Below are 23283 nucleotides of genomic sequence, written 5' to 3' on the forward strand. Positions count from 1 at the left end.
TACCTCACCAATGGTCTTTGTAGCTACTCAGAGGCTCTATACTCCTTCATCTAAACTTCCGTGCTCAGACCTTGCTTAGTGCCTGGCTAGACTTATTGCTGGGCCTCTCGATTGGTGCTAAGTTTTCCCCCTTTTCTAGCTTTAGAGCCTCCGGAGGGAAATATTTGACCAGGGACTTTGGAATGGGGAAATGAGGCTTTTAGGCCTCTGTGCTGAAATATGAGACCTCTTCTCTTCTCTTCTCTCCTCTCCTCTCCTCTCCTCTCCTCTCCCCTCCCCTTCCCTGCCCTCCCCTCTCCTCCCCTCCCCTCCCCTCTCCTCTTCTCGCCTCTCCTTTCCTCCCTTCTCCTCCCTCTCTCCCCCTCCCTCTGGTCTCCATATAAGTCTGAACTCTGAGGCCTTCTTCCATTCATAATCAGGGTAAATAACCCAGTGGGCTGATGGAAGTGAAAACGGTGGGGAACGTTGGTTTTTAAGTTTCTAGGTTATCTGTGGTGAACGAACTGTACTGAAAACTTTAAGCGGGGCGGCAGCAAAAGGAGATAATTAGTAAGAGATGAGAGGGGTGAGGGGATTTGAAGGAATATTGAAAGTTCCTTCCTTGCTACCAGAAGTCTTAGCTGGCTTTTTCGGGGCACCCGCTGTGGCTTCTTTGGAATAAGAGCCCGGAATAGGCGAAGCGCAGCTCAGAGAGTGCTGCGAAATAAAAGTTACTATTTGTGTGGTGCAGGGGTCCAGTCTAGCAGGGTAAGCTTGCAGAAGCCGCGGCAAGCTAAGCGGCCCATGCTGGTCTCTCAGCGGGTCTGTCTCCTCCCTCCACCAGGTAGAACGAACAAGGAGAGTGACGTCTTGAAATGTTCAGTTATAAGACTGGATGGCAGCAAGAGATTTTTGTTTGTTTCGTTTTTTTGCCTTAACCAGACCTGCTTAGAAAACCATTGATCTGGAACAGAGTAGAACAGAGTAGAAACCCGTGTAGAGAAATTTGGGCAGATCGCAAAACTTCTGGGGGCATGGGTGACAGGATCAGAAATATCTTCTGCTTTTTTTTTTTTTTTTGAGGAGGGGGGGCAGGTTAGCATTTTGTCACAGCACCAACTTTCCAGACCTGCATCTGAATTGAGTAAGGGGAGCCAGGTCTATTAGATCCTGAGAGTTTGGAAGGAAAATGTACGGATATGTATTTGGACTTGTAGAATTTATAACGGCAAAGATCAGATTTTGACTTTGAGCTGTCCGGACTGCCCTCCTCCTCCAGAGACACAAGTCGGGCGCCGGGAATCCAGGGGTTAAAGTTGGCAGGGAAGCGTCCTGGGGTTGGCCAGCACACAGCCTTGGCCCGAGCCTCAGTCTCTCCCTTCTCCCCATTGGCCCGAGCTCTTGGGCTTTCTCTTGTTCCTTTCTTGCCATTGGTTAGGGGCTGGCTTTCCTCCCCTCTGCCTTTTTCTGCTCCCCCTCCCTTCTCCCTCACCCCTCGGACAGGAGCTCACTGCCTACCCCCTGTTCCTCGGGAAGGGAGGAATTCAGGGGGGAAAAGTTTCCCAGAAGTTTGGATCAGGGACGAACGGGAAGACCGAGAGGAAAAGGGGGAGAGGGAGGAGAAAAGGGAAGAGGGAGGAGAGAGAGAGAGAGGGAGTGAATTTTAAAAAAAAAGAAAAGAAAGAAAGAAAAGAAAAGAAAAAAAAAGGGAAAGATGAAGTTCAGTCCGCAGAGTTTGTGAGCGCCTGCCCGGGTGGGTGGGGAGCTGGACTCAGCGCTCATGCAGCGGGCGGGCAGCGTTCCCCGCGCTCGTTCCTAGAGGCTGGGGCAGCTGGGGGCACCGGTCTGATCCGGCGGTCGAGGGCGGGGGAGGACACGGAGGGAGGGAGCAGATCACCCGCGGAGCCGCCGCCCCAGCTTCGGCCGCGGCGCCGCCGCCTCTCCAGGGCCGGGTCGGCGGGCGCTCCGAGCGTGCGGCCCCGGGGCTGCCAGCTCAGTAGCGCGGGCGAGAGGAGAGCCGGGCGCGGGCGGCTAAAATGAGTGAAAGGAGAAGATCTGCAGTCGCCCTGAGCTCCCGAGCACATGCCTTCTCCGTTGAAGCCTTGATCGGCTCAAATAAAAAGCGGAAACTGCGAGACTGGGAGGAGAAGGGGTTGGACCTGTCCATGGAGGCGCTGAGTCCCACAGGCCCACTCGGAGACACAGACGACCCGGCGACACACGGCCTGGAGCCCCACCCGGGTGAGTGTGTCGGAACGGACGACGGGAGGCGGGTGGAGAAGGAACACCAACCGGTATCCCCGCGAGTGGAGGGAGGCCCTGCCTGCTGACTCCTAGCTTCACTCCGACGTGGGTTCCTTTTTCTTGGCTTAAATGCCTTGAGCCTCCCTAAATTCGCCGGAACCAATTTGGGGGCCTGGCCCGAGCCTTGCATTTTAATCGCCAATTTCAAGGCCTACTTGCGTCCATCCCCTTCTCTTGTGGCAGAGACCAAGCAGCACTGTGAGGCGCTCACTCTGAAGGGCTGAGGGTCCCTGGGTTCGGAAGAGCTCAGTCAAAGACACTGGAGAAAGAGCCCAGTGGAACTGAGACTTGCTTCTGAGAGTTTTCGAGCGCTGCGAAGCCCATAAGGCAGCCATGGGAAAAGTTCTGGTTTGCTCTTTTAGTTTCTCTCCCGATTAAACTTTAGATGGTACACTATAACTATTTCTACCTCACTGGAGACATAGTAGACACTGTATCCTGAGACCCAGGTCCTTGATCCTTGCCCACATCTCTGTATTTGGGTGGGTGCAGGTTTCAACTAATTTTCTTGGATCTATCCATATTGTACACAATTAATATGCACAGAACACTTAAAACTCAAAGCAGACGTCAATGTGTGTATTTTAACGGGACCCTAGAAGGGGGAAAAACAGCTTCACATTTTGTATTAAGTGCCAAGATTTCAACAGTGCAAAACAGCCCGGGGGAACAGCTGTTGTCAAAATCTTGTACGCCCGCACACAAACACAACACTCATAACTTGCTTTAGCGGCTTCAGAGTATTTTCAGCAAATAGTATTTTCAGCCCAGATTTCTAAAACCCAGCAGAAGTCGTCCCGGCGGACCAGCTAGGATCCAGGACCCCTGGTCCTACGGCTTGGGGGAGGGGGAGAGAGTCGGGCAGCCGCCCACACAGGAATGGGAGCAGCAGTAGCCCCGGGAGCTTGGGGATCCTGGCCTGAAAGCCAGCCAAAGCCCGAAGAGGGACAGCTGTCGCTTACATTTTCTCTTTCAGCAGTGACAGTTCAGTTTCCACGCTCCCGAGGCTAATAATAACTCGATTAGCCAGAGACCTGCAGAGACAGAGTCTCATGAATTCTCTGTGTTCTTGCGGGCCCGTTATGGAATTTGGGTTTAGTGCTGGGGAATTATTTTTATTAGTCGATGAAAAGAAAATTAAAAGGAGATTTATTTCATCTATCCACGACTTTCTCTCTTTGGGAGCAAGGGCAGGTCCACTCCGACTGCTGTGTGGGCAATTCAGGAAGGAGCCGATAGCTAATGTGTGTTCTCTTTTCTGCCACAGTCCATTCCCTCACCCAACTTACCTGTTGTCAGAATTTTAGTGAAGGTCTTTATAGTCACAGGAATGTCTTGCAGGCCGCATGGCAACTTTCGATTTGGGAATTTCTGCTATTTTATTTTCCTGACAGAGGAGAAGGGAGAAATTCTTCGACTTAGCAAGACTGATGTCTGGTCAAGGGTGCTTTTCTCTGGGGGAGAATCGAGGTTGCTGGGAGTGTGTCTGGTGTCTTAAGCTCAAAAGGGATGAAATGGTGGACATAGTTCACAGCTCTCATCCTCTGTCTTTCTCAGCCATACATGAGGGGAGCAAAGAGAGAGGGGCTGAAAAAGAGAATATTCCAGACACTTGAATGTGGAGAGTCAGTCTCCAGAATTTTGTTTAGGAGCCGCAGTCTGGACCTGATGAAGATGTGATGGCATATAGAGCTAACCCTGAGCCACACAGTTCAGCCGCTCTGTCCCATCATTTGATCACCTGTTTAAAAAGGCGGAGAGTACACTGGAGCTAGAAAACAATGAAATTAATTAATGTACGAAGTTTCAGAAGAAGGAATTAAAAATTGAGAACATTAGGTAACCCAGCTGGCCTTGGGACCCTCAGGTTGGAGTTCTGGCAACGACTTAGAGCCTTTCTTTTGCTCTGGATTTGGAATGAGAAATTATCCTTCAGGGAAAAAAGGGGGGAGTGGGAGCTTGGTTGGAGACAGGCCGAACCCTGGTGTCCCGTTCTGCACCCAACTGCACAATTTGTGAGCAGAAATTGGGGGTCATGTAGCTTTTCTTCCTCCTCTAATGTAGTTTCCTCACCCCCACATACAGACACATATGGGGCAATCTTTTAGATGGCTGACTTATCCTGTTCAGAGCAGTGGCTTTCTCCTGATGGGTTTCAGGATTTGTTTTCTACTAGGGAGGGAGAAATTGCTATGTGGTTCGTTGGTCTTAGGCAAAGGGAGAAAATAAATACAAAATAAAACCAAAACTGCCTGGGGCCTGGGGCAAAGTAGTCGCATTTGTAGTAGTTCTCTCCATCTTCTCTTTGACCTGTTCAACTATTTTCGGCCGGCCCTACCTGAGTGGAAACCAACAAGACCATCCAACAACCGAGGGCCCGAATTGTAAAGTTGAACAGCAAAGCAAGCTTTAACTAAGAGACTAAAAAGCTGGCACTTTGCTCTTTCAAGACCCGATTTTCTTTCTAGGTCTGGACAAAGCTGGCTTTAGTTGGCATCTGAGCATCCGAAGCCTGGGGCACCAACCTGTAGCGGGGGATCCGGGTGGGATGGGGGTGATCAACCGGTCAAGACCTCCACTCTGGAGGCCACTCATCGGTCAGAGGACACAGTACTACTTTTAAAAAGTTTCACGGAAGCCTTGTGGCTTCCCAAATCTCAAGGCCTGCGGGACTTCCGTACAGACCCTTGCCACCCTAGTCTCCTAATGGCACTCGCTCTCGCGCCCTCTGTCTTTCGGGGAAGTCTCTAGGATTTAGAGGCCACCAGCGGGAGAGAGTCTCGAGGCCCTGGCCGGTGGTTAAGCCCAACAGAAGAAACTTTTCACCCAGGATTGGCGGAGCAGCTTCTGCGGGTGCGGCCTTGAAACTGTATTTCGAGCGCGCGGCGGCGCCCTCTGCGCTCTGTCCCATCCGGCGCTCCACCGGGTTTCCTTCCCCCATCTCTGGTTTGGACATTTCCCGCCCGAATCTTCAGCGAAGTATGGCCAAGGCCCGGTCTCCTGCGGAGCGAAATAATTCAAACCTTCTGGGAAGGGATTTCCCCCTTTCCAGGCTGCAGGCCGAAGGCCTTTCAGCCAGCCCCGGGTTCCACCGGCGTAGGGAGGTGGCATCGGTCGCGGGTGAGCAGGTACAGGCAAGCACATTCAAGCACACTCGGGCTAAGCGAATTGCTTAACGTTTTCGTTTGCATCCACGCGCGCAAACCCTCGTGAAAGGAGACGGGGACAAACCTCAACGGCCCCAAAGCACTTCGTTTCTAGTTACCGCCGAGTTACTGTGACCAATTGGTCACATTAATTAATCTTCCAGTGTATTGTTTGTTCGCTCAGAGCAAAACTGAGATTTTAATCCTGACATTATACCCACCCCATTCCCAATAGGGAAATGGGGTGAAAGGGAGCAAGTGACAACGCGCTGACGTTTGAGAAACGGATATAGAGGGATGAGTTGGATGTCAGTGGAAGGAACACCAATGTTAAGCACCAGGTTCAGATGGCCAGGGTAAGCAGGGACCCTAAGCAGCTCGGGAGGATTTGCCTGGGTTAGAGGCCTGCGCATAGAACTGTTATTCCTCTGTGCTGTGTACACTACCCCGACACATAAGCAGAACGTCCAGGGTGCACCAGGCACCAGGGAAGGGATTATTTAGTGGGACTTGGAAGTTTGCCTTCAAAACGGCCTTCCTCAGAGGCCACCTCCTTGGTAAATGATCTTGTGTGAAAGAAGAAGCAGAGGAGGAGGAGGAGGAGGAGGAGGTAAGGATCCAATTTGTCTTTGCTTGGAGAGGGTGGTCTAACCAAAGAATTCAACCTTTCACTAGAAAATGAGGGCCAAGGTGTCGTTTCAAACGTGTGTCAGTGTCTAAGGCAGACTTCTGTGGATGCGCGGAGCTTGGAAAACCGGTCCTATTTATCCGCGGCTAGGCAGTAGGAATTGGTTGTGGAGACTACTTAAAATCCCAGCGGTGTAGAAGGCAGCGGTTGAAAAGCAGAGTAATCCTAACTCAGCCCACCTTACAGAAATAACAATAGTGGACTGCTAGGCGCTGCTAGGAGGTCTGGGACTGAGGGAAATTTAGATGGCCCGGGTTTCCTGTGAGGGGCAACCAAGTCGACCTTCCTGTGGTTTACTTCTCGGTAGTTAACCTCATCCTCAAGCTTCCTCACACCAGGCTCAGGGTTGACAAACGGGTCTGCGCAATACATTCTCCGAGGTTCGGGGTTCGGAGGAGTCACCCCTGCACCTCTAGTCTACAGTCCAAGGGATTTCAGATTCCTCTTTGGCACTCACCCCCTACCCCCAACAAAGGCTTCCCTATGCAAATCTGCTCACAACCTTGGGGCCTTGAAATTCTCAATTTGTTTTTTTCCCCTGGATTCTCCATTTCCGGATTTCTTACTTTAGTCCTTGAACTTTTTCGTTTTCCTCCAGCCACTTTACTTCTACTGAGTTTGTAGATGAAATTCCCAGAGTTCGTACCGTAAGATGATGTTTGTGCAGGGAGAAAGAATGAAATTTCTTGGAGCGGAATTCAAACAGAAATTAACCGCACCTCCATATCTATAACCCCAGAGCTGTAAAAATTTTAATTATGAAAGATGATTATTAATGCAAAATGTTTTTAGTCTGTGTGGTGTGAGTGTAGAATGGTCTAGAGTCCCTAACCTGAGGGTCAATCCAACAACAACAAAACAAACAAACAAAAACAAAAAAACAAAGAAACAAAAACAGAACAGTAAAGTGTGTTCCCTGTTTCTCTGTACAGTATTTTCTCTTTTCTTTTGGCATGTGGACACAACTCTAATAGAAGTGCACCCGTCACCTTAATCCCACCTATCAGATTAGACAAACGCAGAAAGCCAAATTCAGTCCAGATCAGAAGACCTAAATGTTGTTTACTCAAGCCTACCCTATTTCATTAAAAAGCTGACTATTCCAGATCCATCACAGCAAGACTGTTAGCCAAAAAAACTCAGTATTAATATGAGGCACAAATTCTTTGGAGATTCTAATCACGGACCCCACTAGAACTCTGTTCTTATATCAGGACAAATATAGTTACTGTAAAAAAAATGTACCTGTAAATTCCTTTCAGTGTGGTGGTGTGGTCTCAGAGTAGAAAAAGTGTGTGTGGTGGGGGCAAGGGAGGGTTGACCGGTGCAAATTCCACAGGGCTAAAGAGTAGATTGGAATGCCACTTTTCTTTCTCCATCCTGGAAATGCAGAGATCTAGCTGATGAGCAACCCAGAAGTATAGCTGGTCTTTCTTACTCACAAACCCCAGACCAGTTGAATAGACATTATTGAAACCACTCGCTCATCTAAGGCTCAAGTTTTGATTTTTTTGGAATACTTTTTTTTTTTCAAATAGGGCAACACAGTAACTATTGACTGTGGGATCTCTTTGCCCTCTCCTATGCATGGGGTTTATTCTGACTTTGCCTCTTCTGGTTTTTAGTAAGCCTGGAATTTTATATGCATGTGATTGAGATACTCCCTGGGTCTGCACTGGGAACAGCAATTAGCAAATTTATAAATCAGGTCTGTTTACACTTCTTTGGGGGAAGGATAATCATTACTTAATTTAAGTGAGGCCCTTGCTCCAAGTGTCCGGGTGGAAAAATGAGACTTGGTAGGAAGGACCTGCTGTGAAATGGAAGACGTGGGGAACTTAAACAACTGGAGAGGATTAATCGACATGTATTCAGCACCGTTAATGGGTTAATGGCTTCGCTTAGAGGCTGGGTGTTGCGTACACACGGCTAAGGACCTTTTCATAATAGAAGTGAAAACAGGCAATCTCTACATGTACTCCGAATTTAAAACAAATGAACAAACAGACTAGAATCCAGCTTTCCCCATTACAAAGGTGTAAAAAAAGGACACGTTTATGCACCGGAACACCACAGTGCCTGTAAATACTCTATCCGTGGGAAACCTCAGAATCATCTCCAGAAGAAGTTGTTGCCTCCCCAGTCCCACAAACTGCCTTGTGTGTAGGGTGCAAGTTTAACAGATTAGGAACACACAACATTAGAAAGGCAAAGGTTTGTGAGTTTCGTGTGTGTGTGTGTGTGTGTGTGTGTGTGTGTGTGTGTGTGTTTCAAGATAGAGTTTCTTTATGTAACCCTGGCTGTCCTAGAACTTGCTTTGTATACTAGGCTGTGCCCAGTCTCAGAGATCTGCCTGCCTCTGCTTCCTGAGTGCTGGAACTAAAGGCCACAGTCACCCAGCTTGTGAGTTTCTATGTGTACATATTCTGCAGAATTTAAGATTTGAAACTTCTAGATACCGAGTGTTTCCACTTATCCCTTTGACCCACCCAACGATTTTGAACAAATTCTAAGAGAAATATCAGCAAATGAAATTGTACAAACGTGATTCAAAACAACACTAGACACTGATAGCAAGTTTTCTCCCTTAAGTAGTTATTAAATTTTGTGGATAATGCCACTTTTAGTTTGTATGGACAGAATGTTACTTTCAATTCTAGGAGATAATTTCATGCCTCCCCCAGGAAGTAAGTGGAATAGGAGAAATTTGGATAATAAGTTTATATTATAGAGTTGAGATAAGCATTGCACATTGGAAAAATTAATTTATGTATATATAAAATAATGTAGGAATGTATCCCCTAATTGCCTTCTATTTCTTTTCTTTCTTTTTTATTCCATCACATAGTTGTCAAAGCTTAGATGAGATGCGTGCAGAAAACTGCTGCATGCTTTATAGGATGAGACCTAAAGAAAATCAACAAACACACGAACTCCCGGAGATACTGGAGATGAACGCGGGTGTGGAGGCTCTTTTAGTCGCGCTTTTAGTCCAGTAATCAGTAGGCAGAGTCAGTTGGACTTGAGTGAGTTCAAGCCCAGCGTGCTCTTTAAAGAGTTCCGGGCTCTTTAAAGGGCTACAAAGTGTCTCAATAAAACAAACAAAAAGAAACAAAAACCCAAAGACAAACTCATCCCAAGGTGTGTAAAGTTTCATTTTATTAGAGATTCTTAAACCTCTAGTGGGAGCCTGGGAACTTTCGTGTACATCTTACTAGACGAACAGATTCCCTAAATCCCATACCTGCGGCTTTCTCTGATGTTCCCTGTCTTTCCCAGCATAAGGATAGCATCTCTAAGGATCCTAGCTCTCTGCTCCTCCCGCCTCACTTCGGCTGCCCTGTTTTCGCGGGGTGGGGCTGGGGGGGGGGGGACCATAGCTGTTTTCGGAATCTCTCAAGAAATTTCAGCTGACATTTCACCAGGGAAGGGACTAGATTGGATCCTTCCCTGTGAATCCATATCTGGGGAAGTTCAGATAATCTTCACAAGTGAGTTCAGAAACCGCATCGGTCGCACTGGGCCAGTCACTTAGGCCTCCGCAGCGCAGAAAGGGCAGAAAGGTGGAGATCGTGGTGTCCCCTGAACAACTTTGGGCTCAGCTCTGTGGAGCACGGATGGTGGCCGGTGGGGCCGGGGATGCAGGCACCCGGGGTACGGGAGGAGGGAGCAGCTGAGCCTTGTTTTGTTTTGTTTTGTTTTGTTTTGTTTTGTTTTGTTTTGTTTTGTTTTGTGGAGTTTCGAATCTCGAGTGATGGGCCTTGCGCAGTGTCGCTCTAATTACAAACTGGAAGAGTGCGAAGATCTCCTGACTAACCCGGGAAGTCCTAGGAGAAGCCATCCCTCAAAACAATCAGAGTCCCCCCAAACAACGAAAGAAAAACAACGGAACCCAAAGATCTTACACCTCGAGCCCCGAGGGGAGTTTGAGTTTTGCTTTCATCAGGCTGAACAAATTTCCGAGGAATCAAACTGACTTCAAACATTAGCAATTAGAAAGCAAGAATCCCTGGGCCTGTAGAACTTTTAATCCTTAACCATTTCCAAATGGGTAATTCTAGGGTCAGTAAATATTGTAGCCAGTCTGTTAAAAAGAAAGAGAATCTTACTGTTGTTAGTTACCTTGCCTAAGGTAGAGTCCTTTCAGAACCCTGCATTGCCCCCTGCGGACAGATCCTGTCCTTTGGCTGTTCTCAGGGAGACTGAACAGACAAGCAGTGACTTTCTTAAAAGGGAACCCACTCAACTTTTCAAAGTAGACTTGAGATTGACTCATAGAAGAATCACCAAATTCAGCAGGAAGGCCTCTCTGGTGAGCTCAGTCTTAGTGGGTAAAGGGAAATCCTGCCTCAGGCCACCCACTGTGCCAGACCAGAATGGCCTGGATCTAAGCCTGGAGTTAGGTAACTCCAGAGTGTGTCTAAAACAAAACAAAACAAAACAACAACAAAAGCAAAAACTCACAACTGGTCTTCTTAATGGGAAGGGGCAAAGTATTTTGGGTCAATGGCTGGCAGCAAGCATTCCTTGAATTCAATGTTTTTCAATCCAGAAGCTTAATCAGTCATTTGACTTGTCATTGTCACAGGTGTTACCAGCCTAGAGCAGAAAGACTGTATCTATCCACCATTTAGTAGAAGAAGGAGAAAAGAAAACCGTTCAATTTAAAATTTAGAAGCACAGAGTAAGTAATCTGGCTCCAATCCAAAAGGACAAGAAGGTTCAGAAACCAGAGGAAGGATGTTGCCTATGATTCTTCTCAAAGGCTTCACAACAAAGACACCCACCCCCTCTCTCCAGATTCTATTCTATGTCCCTGTATTGTGGTAGGAAGAGGGTGGGACTCACTTAAAGCAGGAAGCTTAAAATTCTAGGGCTGGCTTTGGTATTAACGTTGAAGCAGGGATATAAAAGCAGACATATTAATGTTGAAAGAAAGTTTTAAAATTGTTTCGTAGCAGCTAGTGAGGCCCTGATTTCTGGCTTGTGAGGTGAGAGAGTCAGTTTCAAATGAAACATGAAGCCCATTTAGCCACAAGATTCCACTGCCCCTGTGAGCTTTTGTTTTGAACATATTAACACTTTCTCCGAGTGTACCTTGGCCAATACTTGACCCGCCCTTTTACACCGGTGGAATGAGGGAAATTTTACTGCACTTGTGGAACGTTGTAGTAATACCAATCTAAGGTCAAAACATTTTAGAGCTAAAATTAGGTGCTTTCATGGAGCTCTTGAAATTATATTATATTAATATCACATGTTCAGAAATCAGAGAGCGGTGATTTCAGTCCTATGTGTTTGATGCCTAAATGAAAAAGGCCAACGAGAGCTCTGGGGCACCAGTGAACTGAAAGGAAATGCAAATGATTTACCCTTTGACTAGGTTCTGTTCAATTCCCAGAAATAATCAGGAAAATCAAGCATCTGCGAAATAAAGATTGAGCAAAGTAATGTATCACTGGTGAGCTGAATTGGGGGAAAACCGCTCGCCCTCTATCCCTGCCTGGGTCTGATGGAAAGCACCAGGAACTATTTTCCATGTCTAGCCTGCTAAGCTGAGACCTTGATCTGGCAAGGACATGAGAATGCTAAAAGGATGACTTAGTAACAGGCAAAAGGCTTGTCAACAAGATAGATCAGAAGGCAGCTTAGCATTCAAGACCTCTATTCATAGCAGCTGAACTTGAGGCCAGGGTCAGAGGCAAAACCCGGGCCCTGCACACACCTAGCGGTGTTTCTCTGGTTCCTATCTTGTGAGGCCCTGCTCTCTTACAGACTTGTCTCCCCCCAGTGCTGGCTTCCCACTCTCACCTATGACCTCGTTTTACACAGATCCTATTTGGACTCCTGCAAGCCTGGGATATACTAATTTTACTATTTTCCCTTGCTCACTGTTACTCTGGAGATTGCTGTAGAAGGATTTTGTTCTGATTACTTTTTTTTTGTTTTTTGTTTTTTTTTGTTATTTTTTAGCATTTAGTAAACAACAAAAGGCAATGACATTCATAGCCCAATACAAATAGCAACATTATACATTATTGGCTATGTAACTGTATCAGCCATTGTGTTGACATATAAAGTATACATGTATGCACACTTACATACGTATTTCTAATTGTTTACATGCAGCAAGTACACATATGAAAAAAAGAGTTACTCTTGTTGCTTTATTCCTCCCTTCTTTCTTTTTAAAAAATTGCCAGGCATGGTGGTGCACACCTTTAATCCCAGCCCTTGAGAGGTAGAGGCAGGCAGATCTCTGAGTTTAAGACGGAGCTGGTCTACACAGTGAGTTCTAGAATAGCCAGGGCTATGCAGAGAAATTCTGTCTAGAAAACAAAAATCAAAAATGATTTATTTATTTATATTTATCTTACATGTATGAATGCTCTATCTGTACGTACACTTGCATGCTAAAGGGCATCAGATCTCGTTATAGGCGTTTGTGGGCCACCATGTGGTTTTGAAATGAATTCAAAATCTCTGGAAGAGTAGCCAGTGCTCCTAACCGTTGAGCCATCTCTCCAGCCCTGTGTTATGTGCAATGAATGCATCATAGGATCCTGGTTCAAAGCCCATATTCTTGGAGTCACGTTGCTAGCTTCAGAGCTCTGGTTCCAAGGCTTCCTAATTGCATGATCTTGGGCAGCTTAATGTCCCTTAACACAAGTTTTTGCCTCTGTGGAATAGTAACAATATGTGTGTTCATTTATTACCAGTGGTTGTTACTAGGATCAGCTGAGATGGTACACACACACACACACACACACACACACACACATACACACACGGGGAGAAAAGATTTTTAGCTCAATGTTTGACGGTCCATGTGAGTTGACAATAATTGTCACGTTAGTGACGAGCCTGAGTATGCAACGGGTGAACATTGCACTCTGTGAGCAGCCGGTGTGCACTTCCCTAGTTTTCTCTAGGAGTTGACTCCACATCCCATTGACAGGCCACGATAGAGGCAGTACAGAGTCCAAGTATGTGTGGTAAATAAACAAGTAGAACTGAGAGCTGTTGTGAATCAATGTTCCACTGAGACAAAAGCCAGAACATGATGAGCAGGAAGGGAGGAAGTTGGGGTGTCCAAGGATGAAGGCCCATGGCTACTGTGCCTTAGAAGGACGGTAGGGCTGCACCATTCAGACTAACCCCCGAACTCAGCTCTTAGGGGACAGAGCGGGATGTCTGGGGGCAGGAAGTAGAGAAACACCAGAGCTCCATGGTCAGTTTCTACTTGCAACCCAGAGTCCCCACAAGGCTAGCCCTTGCCAAATAGGAAGATTAACTCTTCCTTTAAAAGCCATATTCTCAAGGAGCTCCAGGATTACAATAATTAGTTGAATGCACAGTAATTTTGGACTACCCTGCTGTTTGGTTGAATTAAAAGACTAGAGCTACAAAAGTGTTTGCGCGTGTGCATGTGAGTGTGTCCGTGTGTGTGGGTGGTTCTGTGTGTGTGTGTTTGTATGTGTACACACGTATGAGAGAGAGATGAGAGGCAGAGGAGGAGGGGAATCAGGAAGAAATTAAGGGGTAAGTTTAAGAGATAACTTAGATTCTTCCTTTTTTAAAAAAAAATGTGTATGGGAGTTTTGCCTACATGTATGTCTGTGCACCACATGTGTGCAGTGCCAGTTGGAGTCCAGAAGAGACCACTGGATCGCCTGGAGCCACCCTGTGAGTGCTGGGGTTCTAACCCTCTTCCTCTGGGAGGGTAGCCAGTGCTTTTAAATGCTGAGCCACCTCTCAGGCACCAGGAGATTGACTTAAAAGAACACCTGAAAATGAGGGGAAAAGAGCTTGGACTCAAGGGAGAAGGAGTCCTGGGCTAGCCTGAACTAGACCCCTCATTTGACCACCTTGGTGTGCCCATTTTTCTTGCTTTCAGATGATAAAAATTGATCATTTTCTGTTTTTGATTTTTGCTGTTGTTCGTTTTTTAGTTTTTAAAGAGTTAGAGAAAGGATTGAAGGAGCTGAAGGGGTTTGGAACCCCATAAGAACAACAATGCCAACCAACCAGAGCTCCCAGTATATGTAACAGAGGATGGCCTTGTTGAGTACCAATGGGAGAAGTCCTTGGTCCTGCCAAGGCTGGACCCCTCCACCCCCCCCCCAGGGTAGGGGAATGTCAGGGTGGGGAGGCAGGAAGGGGTGGGAGGTTGGGTGGGGGAACATAGAAGAAGGGGGCGGCGGACAACATTTGTAAATGTAAATAAAAACATATCCAAAAAAATTCAACATTTTTACCTATTAATAAAATGCAAATTACAAATACTTTGAGACTCCATTGTACCCCTTAGAATGATTAACATCAAGAGAATAGATCACCAAAAAATCCTTCAAACGGGGTGGAAAAAAAGAACCCTCATGCTATAATGGACGGAGGTAACGTGCTTGCTTCACTATAGAAATACATACAAATGCTTTTTGTTTTTAATGCAGCTGCATCCTATACCTTCTTCATAGTGTTTCCTGACAGTGGAGAAGCGGTGCCCCTCTGGACTTCTTCCTGGCAGCCTAGGACCTTTCAGAATAAATCCTCAGGCCCCGACCCTGCAGGGAAGGGAACTGCCCGTTCCTGTAGCAAGTCAGGCCTCCTTCTGTGAAAGCCTTTTCAAGCCAGATAGCTGTTCATTTCCTCACATTTTTTAAAAATTGTTTTTAAATGTGTGTGCTATGAGAGAGAGGCAAGTGTTCGTAACCACTGAGACACCTATCCAGGCCCTTCATCATTCTCTTATCACACTTACCGGCTAATCCCCAGAGGAAAAAAAATCATTGTTTCTCCATTGTGCAGACCAGGAAATTGAGGTTTAAAAACATTCACCATACAGCCATGAACTCCAGTTTACTCTAACCCGGCTGGCTGGCGGGAGTCTGAACCTTAGCCGTGCCTGCCACCAGTCTCCAGAGCTCCCTACCGTTTCCTCTGGGGACTTTGCTTTGTTTTGTTTTTGTTTTCTAAGACAAAGGTTTTCCTGTGTAGCCCTGGCTGTCCTGGAATTCTCTCTCTGAAGCAGGCTGGCTTTGAACTCACAGAGATCCTCCTGCCTCTACCTGTGGCAGTGTGGGTGCTGTGTGCCACCACAGTCTGGCTGAGATGATTTTTAACTGCTTTAGGGAGAACATTTTTGAGCTTGCTGCCTGCTGTACCCCAAACTGATCATTAATCATAGGAAGATCTGATTTATACTTTGAGGTCCCTGCCTCTCTGTTGTTAGCCCCCCTGTCTTCAGGTGGCTTCAGTGGCACCCACTATAGAGGGTTCCAGTGGCAGCAGAGTCAGTGGCGTTTCTAGTCCAGGATCTTTAGGATGGGACATGTTCAGCCTTCCCTCTCGATGCACTCTGATTTTTTTGGACTGTAAAGAACAGACATCTCCAGTCTGAAGGGTAGTGGCTACATATTGAATAGACCTAAAGCCTCCTCATCCTAAATCCCCTTCTGCAGTGAGATTCAGGACGACAAACTGCCCTGTTTTACCCATTCCCCTTCTCCACTCACGATGGGATGGATGGAGTTTTATTGGTAATTGATTCAAAATGGAACAGCTTAGGAAAGTATCAGTTGCAGCGACGGGCAGTTCCCGCGCTCCTAAGTACTGCTGATTTTCTCAAAGTCAGCAATCACAGCTGAAATCCCTTTGCCATGGATTGAATTTACAAAGGAAGAGATTCTGATTTCCACAGTGGCTTCCTTTTAATGCCGGAGGATTAGGAAACTGCCTTGAGGACCCACGGCAAGTACACCCACTCTTCCAGTCGGCGGCTTTAATGTTAACCTCTCAGTGGCTGCTCTGATTCTGATTTGTTTGCAACAGCTCTATTTGGAGCAGACTTGTTTGCTCTGAGGCTCTCAGGAATCTGTCATCTAGATAAACACCTACATTCAAAGTCCGGTTCTCCTCTCCTGCTGTCATGGATGAGGTGCCAGCATCCGGTCAGTTACAAGGAACTTATCAGAGAGCTTCTTTACTTTCTTTTGTCCACCTGTTCACTGTCTCTCCATCTCTTTCCCTCCCACTCTATGTAACCTTCCTCTCTTAGAGAGCCAGATGTCTCCAACAGGGATTTGGAGAAAATCTACACCCGTTTACCTCCCTGATTTTCAAATACACACACACACACACACACACACACACACACACACACACACACACACACACACACACACTCCATTAATGCAGTTCTTGGCTATTTAATCGCGCAGTCTGTTCCATTCCTGTCTGCTGTGCCCAAGGATAGAAAAGGAGCCTTTACAAGCTGAAATGAGCAAGATGTGAGAGTCTGTCTGTTTTACAGCTTTGCTTTTTCCTTGCCAGCCCTGCTCCACGGCCACTCATCTTTGGGATTTGATACATTCTTGAGGCAACAGGAGCTTATGAAGCTCCAGGTCCACTTCCTTTCCCAAGGAATGCATGGATTCTTGAGGTGCAGATGCTGAGGTGAATGCTGCAATGGTGCGCTTTTCTGGCTCCGGCTCTTGAGATCTGTCCAAGTCGAAATAGAGATTGTGTGAGATTGTGGGAGATGTGTCACTTGCCTGACTTTGGCCATTCCGTCTCTCCTCTAGTATTCAGAACTGCAAGACTGGTTTAAATCCAGGGAACATTAGATGCCATCTGGTACATCTGTCCATTACCCAGATTAGACTGTGATATCACAGAGATTTAAGGCCTCTCTGTGATATTCTGACAGGGTGGTAGGTACTGCTGATGGGACTGCCTGCATAGGCAAGGCCAGTCTGAGCAGATAGCAAACTAAGCATGCGCGCGCGCGTGTGTGTGTGTGTGTGTGTGTGTGTGTGTGTGTGTGTGTGTGTGGCTGGAGTAATGAGGAGTGTTATGGAGATCTGGGTGTAATGCTCCTCAGCCTGTGTGGGTGAATTGGTTCCGGATGTTAACATTTTTTCCTTGGGGCTTGACTACATTCTTCTTTTTCTTTGCCTGTCTGTTTTCCTGCCCACATTGTCAGCTCTCCACAGCTGTGGGGCTCATTGCTAGTGAGTATTGAGATTTCTCTTTCCTGGCATTGGGTGGGGACCAAACCCATGGCCTTGCGCTTGCTAGGCAGGCACTCTATCATCGAGCCAAATCTCCAATCCTGCTAGTGAATACTGAGAATGGAAGTTATATTTTTTCACATAGGTACGTTTTGGGATATGTACATAGTTAGACATTAGAGTTTTCACCCGGACTATTCTCTCTCTCTCTCTCTCTCTCTCTCTCTCTCTCTCTCTCTCTCGCTCTCTCTCTCTATATATATATACATATATATATGTACATATATATATATAATCAACTCTTTGGGGTCTCATCTGGGAGATGCATATAGAATATTCTGGAAAGCAGACAAGCACTAGATAGTGAGGGAAACTAAGCCATAACAGGCAGGCTGTTGTAGGTTGGACCCAGATAGTGTGCAGTAGAGCCTTGGGAGCCAGACTGTGTTGCTTGGGAGGTAGAACCTTTATTAGTCGGGGCCTAGTTGGAGGAAATTTGGTCATGGGGGATATGTTTAGAGGGCCTAGGCTTCTTCCTTTTTCTCTACTTCCTGCTTGTCATGAGGTGAGGTAAACAGCTTTTGTATGTCATGCTCTCCCTTGAGTGATGGTCTTTTTTAGCACAGGCTCAGAAATGGCACAGTCCCAAGACTCCTGAAACCATGAGACAAAATAATGTATTATCCTTTAAGTTGTCACAGTGACCCACACAGAAGGTAAGCAGCCCTGTACAACGTAGAAATGGGGGTTTGGATGTGAGGAGGTTCGTATTTGGATCTAATCCCACCTCTGTGGCTTTGGGCAGGTGACTCAGTTCCAGGTACGGGAAGGAGAATAGTAGTGCCCACTGCAAGGCTGCTGCAATAATTAAACGAGATAGGTTTCAAGTGCTTGGTGCAGTGCCTAGCACACGGGAAGGATTCAAACAAATTATGTCTTGCTTCAAATTTTACTTCTGGTAAAGGAGAAAACTTGCAAACTCTTTGGTGTCTTTGTGAGAAAGCGGTTGGAGACTGTTGGACACGGAGGCTCCAAACTCCCCTCCCGACCCCTCTGCACGCTCTCTGCAGTCCTTCCTCCTCACCGGCTGTTTCTACACCTTCCTGGTGACTTTCCTACTATTGTTCCTGCTTAGAGCGCATTTCTCCTTTAATGTTCTGTTTGAAGGAAGTTCATCCTACTTCCAGGTCTCATCTTAATGCCCCAAGATGCAGGGGCATTTCAATTTGGAAAAGGGCAGTTGATATTATTATGTTAGTAGATATGATGTACAACTCAGATCTGTGACAGATTAAAAAAGAATCTATGTATGCTGTGCACAGCTCACACACATGGCCATACCATAGAGGGAGGTTTACTTAGATGCCACGGCTTTATCTTTACTTGGTGTTTGCTGCAGGGAGCTCTCCTTTAGAGGCACCTGCATGATTTCCTCTCAGCAATATACCATTGTGCTCCTATGACTTAGTGGTGACAAGGAATCCCACTAAGTAATCTGTGGCTCTTACAGGGTTACTTAAGACCATATGAAGGTGGGTGTCTGTCTTTAGCTATTGCTGTAAGAAACTATCTGCACACTGCTAACCAATACATATATGTATAATATACACATATACATATATATGTATAATATACACATATGTATAGTATATGTATATATTGCCCTATATTAAGCTGTCATTAACCTCAGTCCTTTGGGCAATTGATGAACGTACCCAAGGAGATGGCTTTTGTGATCTCCCTCTGCTCTGTGAACAGTTTTGAACATGGGTAAATACATATACACACCCACATAATACTTTTCCTTGGTCTTTACCCATAATGTGGAACTGGTCATATAAAACAAGTAAAGTAGGAGACTGAAGCAGGAGGGTAATAAGTTCAAAGTCAGTCTGGGTTACATAGTGAGACGTTTTTCCATAAAATAAAAATCAACGAATTAGTCAAACAAGCAAACATTTCCTTACAATCTCAAAATCAATATTTTAAAAGAAGATTTATTTGCTTGCTTTATGCATGTGAGTACACTGTCATTCTCTTCAGACACACCAGAAGAGGGAATCTGATCCCATTACAGATGGTTGTGAGCCACCATGTGGTTGCTGGGATTTGAACTCAGGACCTGTGGAAGAGCAGTCAGTGCTCTTAACCACTGAGCCATCCCTCCAGCCCCCACCTCAATACTTTGTAAGTTCCATTTTGACTGGAAAACCCTGGAGAACACTGACTTACTTATCTTTGCATTCTTATGAACAAAATTCCCAAAACGGAATGGACACTTGTCCCACTTCGATGGTGGGTTTTGTAAGTAATGCAGTCACTGTAAGCGTGGCTTCACGATGGCCTGGTGTGACATGTCTGCCAGTCACTTCTAGGTGTCAGACAAGTCGACGGATCTCTCTCAACTCTGGAGTCTCCCTCTGCAATGGGGATGAGAGCACTGGATTTGAGTAAGGAGAAAAGCTTATTTACTTGTACTACCGACAAGGCATTTCTGTAGCCCAAAACTTCCCCTTGCATATAGAGATTTATGCTGGATTTTGTTTTGTCTGAAAAAGTGCTAATATTTAGAGGCATGATTAGTTTTGAGAGAGTTCTGTTCTCTTTTCTTTTCTTTTTTATCTCTCTTATTTTTGCTGGTGTCATTTTCGCTTGTTTTTTTATTCACTTTACAATCTGACCGGTGCCTCTTCCCACAATCCCTCCCCCAATGACCCTTCCCCTTTTCCTCTGAGAGGGTAGAGGCCCCATGGGTATACCCCAACCTTGGCACCTCAAGTCTGTACATTCTCTACCACTGAGGTCGGGCAAGGCAGCCCAGAATGGGAACACACTCTGTAGACAGGCAACAACTTTAGAGACAGCCCCCGCTTTGGTTGTTCGGGACCCACATGAAGACCAAGTTGCACATCTGCCATATATGTGCAGGGGGCAGGGGCTAGGTACAACCTGTGTGTGTTCTTTGATTGTTGGTTCAGTCTCTGAGAGCTCGAAGGGTCCAGTTGACTCGGTTGGTCTGCTTGTGGAGTTCCTATCCTCTTCCGGGTCCTCAATCCTTCCCCCAAGTCTTCCATTAAGAGTTCTCAAGACTTTTGGCTTGGGTCTTTGCATCTATGTGAGTCAGCTGCTGGGTGGAGTCGATGGAGTTTCTTTGTCCTATCGTTCTTTATAGGTTTGAGGCTTTGTGTCCACAGCAGTCTGTCTTTCTGTCTACCAAAGGAGAAGAAATGTAAGGGATATCTATCTATCTACAACTATATCTATATCTATATCTATATCTATATCTATATCTATATCTATATCTATATCTATATCTATATCTATATCTATATCTATATCTATATCTATATCTATATCTGTATCTATACCTTTTAGTACTGTCCTGGGCTTACTCAGGTAATAAGGAAGCAAAAAGCATGATTTTGCTATTTCTTTTTGTCCTGTGTATCTTCTGACCTTCTTACCTATTGTTTGTCATTGGGGTTTTCTGGGTGGGGAAAAAAGGCTTCCGCACTTGTTTGGACTCTGCTACTATGCCCACATGGGTGGTGCATTATGAAGGCTGACCCAGTCCCACTGAAGACTGTGAGGAAATGGAGGCTTTTGACCACTGCCATATGCTTGAAACATTGTAGACTGGAAACAGTTGGTGGGAGTCTGAGTATGAAGCTTCCAAGGGAGCCTGACAGGCGGAGTTGGGGGCAGCTCTTGTCTTAAGCTCAAGAGTTCTATGCACTTTTCCTACAAACAAGAAGGATGGCCAAGTCTTTGAATTTTCTCTCTCTACTTGAGTATCTTTAATCTTGAATCATGAAGATTCTACTTCAAGACTCATTTGTAGTTTCCTCACAGTTAATGCCCTGCAGACTCCATGGATTGTAGAATGTCTTGGTAATTGGGGAGGGGTATATAATTTCAGCACAGTGCTTCTCAGTACCCTCTTTACAGGGTGACTATGGCCCTCTTAGGAGGGAAGCACATGATGACTCCCAAAGACCTAGTTCTGAACCATCAAAAATCCCATCTGCACGTGCATAGATAGGGGAGCACTGCCCATGCCGAGGTTTCTTGTCTATAAAGATGCAGAAATTCCCACTCGCTGATTCGCAGCCTCATTCTCAATTAAATTATAGGCTTTCTTTCAGGTCTGTCAGAGACTAGGAGGTAAGGATAAATAACCATAGTGAAACTCAAGAAGCCTGCTGTCTTGACGTCAGCAAACAGACTGTTGTCTTGGGTGAGGGAGATGGGATGACGTGGAGCCATAGGACTTAGGGAAAAGCTTAATCCTTAAGCTGCCTGAACTCTATAGGAAATGAGTAATTTGTCCAGGATGCTAAGGACCTTGGGATAAAGTGTTTAAGAGAAAGACGCTCTGGCTGCTGTGCCAATTGCCTTTTGTAACTTTTGGGAGGGAGTCTCTTTAACCAAGGTCTCATTCATAACCTATGCAAGCTGTCATGTACTGACAATACATTGTAGTCATTCTAACCAAAGTCTCATTCCAAACCTATGCTAGCTGTTATGTATTGACAATACATTGTAGCCATTCTATCCCAGGAAATCCCAAAACTGACCTCTTAATCCCAGAGGCATTTAGAATTTTCAAAATGTAATGTGCTTGGTATTCAAAGTAGAGTCCAAGGTCTGAAAGGAGTCTGAATAAATGGGCAAACTCCCCCTGCGTACATCAAGGGTTGTGGTCAACATGGACTATAAGCCAGCATCCAGCCTACAACAGTAGGCACTTCTATGTATAATCACATGAAACCCACAGTGTTTTGAAGTCCCAAATCAGAACCTCTAACTAGCTTCCATGGTGAGAGCTCCCAATTCTCTCCTTCATTCAGCAATTTAGTAAAGCAGCTTTTAAAAATTATAAGTGTAAATTATATTTACACCAATTCTTCAGATATTCCGAGCAGACTCCATGAATACAACTATATTTTATTTTTAATGATGGAAATTATTGATATTACCAGAGCTCACTGTTTTCATCAAATGTGTACAAATAAATATTGTTTTTGGGGAGACATAAAATAATTTTCCATGAGAAAGGAACATATGTTACCTTTAGGGGGCGCTCTAGAGAGACAGGATGACAGACAAGCATTTTCAAGGTTGAAGGGAGGACAAATACCTTGATTCTCATATGTTAAATGTATTACAAGTTGCATCTTTTTACAATGAGTCATATAGGCTGGAAAACTATGTACACTTGATTTAACTTTTACCTCCCATTTTACTTAGCCTTCAGATTCTGTGTATTTCTGCTTGAAATTAAAGAACACCTTATTTCAGGAGATTTTTTTCTTTTTCTTTTTGTCCTGGAGTTCCTTTAAAAAAATTAATTGTTTATTTGCCTTACATCCCAACATCAGCCCCCCCTCCCTCCCAGTCCCCCATCATGCAGATCCTCCTAATACCTCTCAATCAGGTCATTGCAGTACTAGGCAAATCCTCTCAGAAGATTTCTAAAAGAGAAATTAAAGTGCTGTAGGTCATCTCCTACAGCAGCCCATAAGTCATGACTAAGGAAACACTCTAAGTCCGTTTTCAGAGGAGAATAATGAGAGGAGTTCATGAAGAAAAGTGTTAGGTGTCTACGAGAAGGAGAAATCTGGCACTACGGGAGTCACTTCCCCTGTGTAAGTAGGACGTCTCCATTAATGCAGAGGACAATGATGAGCTGTCTTTCAGAGGTGTGTGTAAATAAGTAAATAAATAAATAAGTAAATAAATAAGTAAATAAATAAATAGCTTTCCATGACAGCAGTAGGCACTAGCGTTTATAACCATCTTTCAAATAGTTAGGAAAAGCTGCCATCAAATTCCATGGACGTACCACCGTCCCCCTCCAATGCCACGTATACGTATTGTATTGCCTGCCTTTTTATGTCTTGGAGCATTTGAAAACAAACCTGAGGTATCGTGCCATTTCACTACTAAGAACATGACTCAAGTAGTCTTTAAAAAATTTTTTCTTATCAAGACATAGTATCATCATCACATGCCATCCAATTTACACTAACGTCTTGACAGAATCTTCGTTGGTCCGTAGTCAGGTCTCTCTGATTTACTGAGAAACTACAACACTCTCATTAACCACAACTGTTCTCCTCTGAGCAGCCCACACACGACACTCGGCAAGGGT

At 45.5% G+C, this 23283-nt stretch overlaps 1 protein-coding gene across 1 annotated transcript in view; it reads left to right on the top strand.

The window, feature by feature from the left end:
• The first annotated feature begins 1459 nt into the window (after positions 1–1459).
• Positions 1460–23283, top strand: part of Tbx15 (T-box transcription factor 15) — a 111094-nt gene continuing 89270 nt past the window's right edge. The window contains exon 1 of the mRNA NM_001395075.1: positions 1460–2220. Coding sequence (NP_001382004.1) covers positions 2016–2220 — 205 coding nt within the window. The 5' untranslated portion in view covers positions 1460–2015. The remainder of the gene's footprint in view (positions 2221–23283) is intronic.

This window comes from Rattus norvegicus, chromosome 2, assembly GCF_036323735.1.
Source record: "Rattus norvegicus strain BN/NHsdMcwi chromosome 2, GRCr8, whole genome shotgun sequence".
NCBI lineage: Eukaryota > Metazoa > Chordata > Mammalia > Rodentia > Muridae > Rattus > Rattus norvegicus.